Here is a 7,269-nt window from a genome sequence, read left to right as displayed (position 1 = left end):
TTTCTAATTTTAGAGATACTTAAAAACTCAGAGAATTAAATTTAAGGATTTTGAACCTAAGAAAACATACGTAAGTGCAAAATAGAAAAGCTAAGCTGTGTAAACAGAAGTCTAGATTCTAATTCTGAGTGGTTACAGTCAGGGACGGCCGTGACAGGAGCCCCTCCCCCACACCAGTTTCGCTTTTGATTTGAGGTGGGGGTTTTTTTCTTCCTAAGTTCCACATATTTTATATTGAGATTACTCCTCTCGAGCTTCAGGTCCCTTACCCACCCCAGCTACACTGTCAGTGGCTTTAATGAGTCCTTGTCCCACCCTGTGGACATCCCTTACTGAGCACCAGGTGCATGGTTTATATTCTGGTATTGTTTCTGCATTTTGCTTTCTTTTTCTTATGTGTTAATACAACTTATATGTACCAGGGCTGGCTCTTTATAATCTGAAAGAATCCAGACTTCACAAGGGTACTTTTTTTTTTAATCCTCATTTTTTTTCCTTTGAGTACAGACAACTGAGGAGACTATGTATATATAACTTATGAAGTAGCCTATTATGCAAATAGCACATGGCAGCTCTCATGTTGGACTCTAGAAAAGTTGATTGAGAGACAGTAGAAATGGTGGCTATCAGAGGCTGGGCTGGTTGGGGACCAGGGGAAGGTCATGGCTGTACATACATCCAACATCAACTCCTATAGACCTTTCATAGCTGTAGAATACTGATTTTCTATTTAAAAAATGAATGCTTGAGACAGTAGCATAGACAAATCTGAAAAATATGTGCTTGGTAAAATAAGCCAAATATAAATTATATATTTTATAATGCTTGCTAGAATTGGTAATAATAGAATGATAGGAACAGATCGGTGTTTCCCCAGAGATAATAGGGACATTTTAGGATAATAGGTTAGGCATGTAGGTAGATAGGTGGGTAAGTGCATACATAAGCAGGCCGATAGACAAGTGAATAGGGGATCAAACCCTAGTCTTGGGCATGGTAGATAAGAACAGAACTACATTTCCAGCCCCTAGTCATTTGAAATAGACATTTAAGACCTTTCTCTGTGGTTCAGGCTAATGCTGGAGTCCCAGTCCTCCTGTGTCTACCTCCCAAATGTTGATACAGATACATGCTATCAAGCCAGACTCCTGTATGCAGTACCACATACTATAATACTTAATGCTTAAAATAGGCTGTCCACTGTACATTAATTATGCTCCATTAAAAATCCAGATGTTAAGGAAAGAAAAAAACATGAGACCGAAGCTAGAAGAAATCACTATGGTATTTTAATCACTTGAATATTGCATATTTTTAAAGCATTTAAATAATTATTGAATCAATTATAAATAGTTACAACTTTAGACTTACCTATATTGTAACTTAGTCATGATGGGATTTTTTTCTTTCATTTGATTTAACTAAACAAAAAGTTAAGTATGTCCTTTGGAAATACTCATTTTTTCTAGGCGATGGAGGCACATCCTGGCTAAATGTGTAAATGGCTTTAATACTTGGGAGGCAGAGGTGGGTCTTTGAGTTTGAGGCCAGCTTGGTCTACAAAGTCAGTTCTAGGACAACCAAGGTTACATGGAAAATCCTTGTCTCAAAAAACAAACAAACAAAAGAAAAAAAAACAAAAGAAGAGAAAAAAATCAAATCTTATAAGATTGAGACTATGAATCAAGTAATGTTTTAGGTATAAGGTGCTGAATACGTGCTTTGGCACATGTAATGAGATTAAGATATTTTAAATATTTCTACTGCAGGAATGTAGATGTCCCAAGTATACTTTGTTTTGAATTGGTTGCATTCATTTTGTGAGATTTAATACTTTTTCTTTTTTTTTTTAGGAAACTCATTATCTGCGATATTGGAGGGTGAAGCCCGCTTAACTTTCTTGAACAGAGGTGAAGATTACGTCATGACAATGCCATATGCTCACTGTAAAGGTAACTTGTCCATTGGTATAGCAGGTGTTTCTTAAAACATTTTTGTAAGGAAATTTTTGTGACTGGAATTTGTTACATTTGAGATGAACTGAGAAATATTTATTTGAAAACTTTGGCTCATAGTTACATGAGCATATTGCTGTTTGCTGACTACCTCAGTGGTGAAGTCATTCTCACACACTTTCCTTTTTTGTGATGCATACTTTAAGAAACTGATTTATAATAATGGAATTTCCTTGCATTTATCTCCTGCGAAAGTTTTGAAATTAAATGGAACTACCTATTTCAAAGTCCTTAAAAGTTATTTTATTCACTCTTGCAATAATACCCTTATAAAATTTAATCTGCTAGTTTTCGGTGTAGCAAGTCCTTTAATTTATTTTCTTCACTCTATTTGACAGTTTCTGAGTCATAGTCTTACTGTTTAAATCAGGCTGCCCTTAAAGTCAGGATCCTCCTGCCTCAGACTCCCTCGTGTTGAGATCACTAGTGGGTGCTGCAATGCCTAGTTTACATTGGCAGGAGGCCAGATAATACTCAGAGCTTTGCTTACAGTTCTTAAAATAGGAGTAAACTAAAATAACTACAATTTCAAATGAATAAGAATTTTAAAATTTTATATCATTTATTACATCAATGCCCAACAAGCAATGGGATTTTTTTTTTCCTCCCAAAGTAGAGTATTGCTTAGAGAAAAATAAGATTAGAGCCTAGGGGTAAAGTGATTTATAAAAGAAGATAACATTTGTGTTTTCTTGGTTGCCAAGTTTCATTAATTTTTTATAAAAGGGGAGTTCCATGACCAAATAAGTATGAGAAACAACATTCCATTGTCTATTTCCCCTCAGAATATTGTCCATTTGCTATCAAAGGCCACCTCAGCTACCTAATTCTATAAAACATGCATTTGAACAAACCTGTTGAACTTTCTGTAACTTAGAATGGTTTGGAATACAAAACTTATTTTTGTGGTTGTTTGTTTGCTTAACTTATCTAAAATTGGTTCTTGTTATTTGAAGCAATTATATTCCATAAATAAAAAAAAAAAAAACATGAACTCAACACATACAGAACCATTGTTTCTAGAGAAAGTAATGAATTTGCATTGTTTGGAGTCTCTTATCACAGTGTTTCCATCTACTAACGAGCACATAACCTCGTTATGTGTGCTTGTATTTAGGGGCATTTTATTCAATGTTCTTATGTTACTGATTCATTGACACACCACGTGTACGTGACTAACACTTGAACTCAACTGCATGAAGCGTTAGCAAACATTCCTCTGTAAGGGTCATCCTAACCTTGTACTCCAGAACACTATACCCCAGTAGCTCAGCAGTACACCGAATCAGTTTTCAACAGCAAAATCATCAACAGAAAAAGCACAAAAGTGCAAAACACATGACGAAAATATTTTGCAGAAGGACTTTTTTTTTTACAGTATGGGCATCAAAACAGCACAGTGGGCCCAGTTCTACCTCAGTGGCAGCTCACTCCCAAGCATGCCCATGAATTACCATAAAGCTCTGAGGGTACTGATTTGAGGATTGCCCAGGTTGCTAGAAATGTTTAGCATACTTCCTGTGTATATGTGGAGGTTGGAGAGTAACCTTTAGGAACACGATCTTTCCTCCTGCCTTGGGGTCCCAGTGTACAAGTCAGAGCCCAAGGTTTGGCAGCAGGTGCTTTTACATGCCACCCAGTGGGCCCACCTCTGCACTTTAAATAGAGTCTGTAAAATTGCCAGCTAAACATAGTATGAATACACTTTCTAATGTTCTAAAACAGGCTTTATATCTGTTGCAGTTTTTTTATTTTTTTTAAAAATTTATTTATTTATTATATGTAAGTACACTGTAGCTGTCTTCAGACACACCAGAAGAGAGCGTCAGATCTCATTACTGATGGTTGTGAGCCAACACATGGTTGCTGGGATTTGAACTCAGGACCTCTGGAAGAGCAATCAGTGCTCTTACCCTCTGAGCTATCTCCCCAGCCCCAGTTTTTTACTGAGTGAGACAGAGTGCCCTTAGATGGCAGGTTTCTCCTAGAAGGATAAAGTTAAAGAATGCTGCCTGTTGTACCTCAGTGTCTCTGTTCTCCACTTTTGTCTTTTTTTCTGTAGGAATTCTTTATGGCACAATGACCCTGGAGCTTGGTGGAACTGTCAATATTACCTGTCAGAAGACTGGATACAGTGCGATACTTGAATTTAAACTAAAGGTTGGTAAAGGGAGGTTGAAGGGACACTAGCCCACTGGAGCATGTGGCCCTGCAGGCCTTGCCCATCTCTCCATTTCCTCTGTCTTGTTAAAAACAGTTACATTGCATTCCTAAAGCCAGCCACCAAGGTCTGTTCCTATATTTGGTCAGTACCTCCTCCTGAGACTGCCTATCAAGGTCCCAGCTATCAAAAGGCCTCCTTTGGGCCATCTAATTGACAAGCCAAATTAAAATTAAACACCTCATCCTAACACGGGGTTTCCACTGTATCTTCACAAACTGCCATTTTCCTGTGTGCCACATCTGTCTCCTCTCTGTCCAGAGGCAGTTCTTTGTCCCATTTCCAAACAGATACCCCATCCCCTTCTCTGTGTTCGCTTCCCCCTTCCCCCTCTTCCTGTGTCTCCTGTCTTTGTCCCTTATCCCTGTCCTCTGTCCCTCTGGGGAAGACAAGTCTCCTTTGTGCTGAGACCTTGGTTTGGGAGTCCTGAGCTGCCCCTCTTCCTTTCAGTGGTGTTACCTAACCAAGGGGGAAGCTGTGCTGTAAATACTGAAGGAAAAAAGTTTAGTTGTGAAATAAGAACTAAATAAAAAGCATGATTTATGTCAGGTCAAAGAGAAATCCATCCGAGGGCATTCTCTGTGAGTGTCTTGGTACACCCTGAGATAAATTAACATTAACGCCACCATTCCTTTTGTTAATTTTAATGGTAAAACCTGGTGCTATAGAGGAAATGCTACTTAAGTGACTGAAGTATCTCTGTGGATTAAAACTCTGCTTCACAAAACCCCAGAAGGTAGATATGAATGAGACTCAGGTTGTGTACAGTAAGACATGTTTAGATTAGTTATTATTTCTGTATAAAAAAATTACTTGGAACTTCCATGCTTATGGATAACCGTGTGCTCATCATATTTATATGCCAAAAATTTGTACGGACATAATAGAGATGGCTTGTCTCTTAGAAAGTGTTGAGCACCAGGGAGTCTTGGAAAATATGAGTGATTAGTTGAGAGCAGAACCTTCTAAAGACTTGGTCCCTTCATGAGTCTGCTGCCTGAAAGGCCACACTGAGCACCATTCCTGTGGCCTTTCCATGTGGCGTAGCTTCCTGAGAGCACGGCCGCTGTAAGGCAGCTGGGGGTCTTCCTGAGCAGCAAAGGTTTCCAAACCCGAGAGCCATGGGAGCAGGTGAGAGTTCAGCCGCCCTCCATCACTAGGCTCAGAAGCCAAATTTGCTACATCTCTGCTAGCTTCTGTTGAAGACTTACCCGCCCACCCAAGCCCTGGGAAGAGGAATATTTCCTGCACCTCTCAGGAGGTGGCAAGATCTCACTGAAGAAGGGTGTGGGGTGGGAGAGGAAATGAGTAGTCACTGTCGAAGCCACCTTTAGAAAATTCTGTCAACAAAAGGGAATGTTGAATCCTTTTCACAATGTCAGTTATAATTTAGTACACTGAGTTCAAATAAAAATAGGAGCTATAATGATAGTTGTTGTTAACTGCTTCCATGTTGATATTTCAGTGACTGGAATCTCTTTTCTAATGCCTGTTTTTACATATGTGGTAATACTAGCTGGAACATCACGAATGCTCTTGGACAGTTCTAATGTCATGAAGTATCAAAGCATCAGAACTTTCTCTCTGAGGAAACACTTTAGGCAATACTGTATTTTTCTTCTAATTTTATTTTTTGGAAAGATTTTTTTTTTTTAATTCTCTCAGTTTTCTGAGGGGTTTCTCTGAACAATGGGTTGCTGTCTGGACAGGACACAGTCCTGGAGGTTTGGGAGAACAGCACCCCAGACCACAGGCTGTGGGTCTTTATACCTGCGCGATCTTTCTAACTTACTTAGATTTCATAGTCTGTTTTTAGCTGTATTTTACATGGTCATAATTAGAATTTATCTTCCATAAAAGTCTCTAACTGAAATTTGAGTCAGGAATTCACTGTTTTTACTTTCAAGAGCTTGGTAACTATAATTTTTTGAGATGTGGTTATCTATAATGTATGTAAATATAAACTAAAATGCTCAATACTTTCTTTTTTTTTAAAGCCATTTCTAGGGAGTAGTGATTATGTTAATCAAATATCAGGGAAACTTAAATTGGGAAAAGAAGTCCTAGCTACTTTGGAAGGCCATTGGGTAAGTATTTTTATATGTTAGCATTATAAAAATAATTTTACCTGATAGAGAAAAATGGGCAGTCATATTGTAAAAATTAAATAAACTTTATCTTAAAAGCTGGTATTTTAGTATTGTTCTGTTGCCAGTAGCACTTTGCTTTGTATAATGTTTTGTTTCTGAAACTTTTAAATGAATAGAAGTAGCTATCAGTTATATGGCACTTTCTTACTGTGTACACTGGTAAGAATATAACTCTTATTTATCCATACTTATTGATACTTAGTTGAACTTCATGAAGTGGGTACATAGATATGCATTCATATTCTTCATTTATTTAGTGTGTATGTGTATATCTATGTATCTGTACATACGCCATGACACATACATAGAAGTCAGAGGATAACTTACACAACTCAACACTCTCATTCTACAGTAGGGTTCCTGTGGTCAGGCTCAGGCCATGAGAGTTGGTGGCAAGCACCTTCACCAGCTGAGCCACTTTTCTGACACAGATCTAAGATGTCTCCACTTGAAAAGGGAGGAAAGGAAAACCCAGAGCATTGACCCATTAGCATAAAGAAAGCAGTGAGCTGAGACCTGTGCCCTGGGACTCTGGCTGCACAGCGCTTCCTAGTCAGAGGGCTTTCTTTTGTAGGGGATGGGAAAATATCTAACAATAATAGCTTTGATTTACTTCCCTGCCAACCTAGATTCACGTTTATATATAATCTTGCAAGGATCTTAAGTAACTGAAATGGATTGTGGTATGTTTTTAGATGTATTTTCACTTAGTATATGCTATTCTGTATTATAAGCAAAAAAAAAAAAAAAAGTGAAAAATGAAGCTAGATTTAAGGACTCAGCCAGTGGCTACATAGCTTCTGCAAAATGGCTTTCTAAATTCTGCCTCTGTGTGTGTGTGTGTGTGTGTGTGTGTGTGTGTGTGTGTGTGTGTGTGTGTGTG

At 38.1% G+C, this 7,269-nt stretch overlaps 1 protein-coding gene across 7 annotated transcripts in view; it reads left to right on the top strand.

The window, feature by feature from the left end:
• Osbpl8 (oxysterol binding protein like 8) overlaps positions 1 to 7,269 on the top strand; it is a 132,261-nt gene that overhangs the window by 112,772 nt on the left and 12,220 nt on the right. For all 7 annotated transcript variants that reach the window (XM_021205463.2, XM_029542199.1, XM_021205460.2 and 4 more), the window contains 3 exons: positions 1,854 to 1,952; positions 4,078 to 4,175; positions 6,234 to 6,323. In XM_021205463.2, coding sequence (XP_021061122.1) covers positions 1,854 to 1,952; positions 4,078 to 4,175; positions 6,234 to 6,323 — 287 coding nt within the window. The remainder of the gene's footprint in view (positions 1 to 1,853; positions 1,953 to 4,077; positions 4,176 to 6,233; positions 6,324 to 7,269) is intronic.

This window comes from Mus pahari, chromosome 9 (assembly GCF_900095145.1).
Source record: "Mus pahari chromosome 9, PAHARI_EIJ_v1.1, whole genome shotgun sequence".
Taxonomy (NCBI): Eukaryota; Metazoa; Chordata; class Mammalia; order Rodentia; family Muridae; genus Mus; species Mus pahari.
This window is presented reverse-complemented; position numbering and strand designations above follow the sequence as displayed.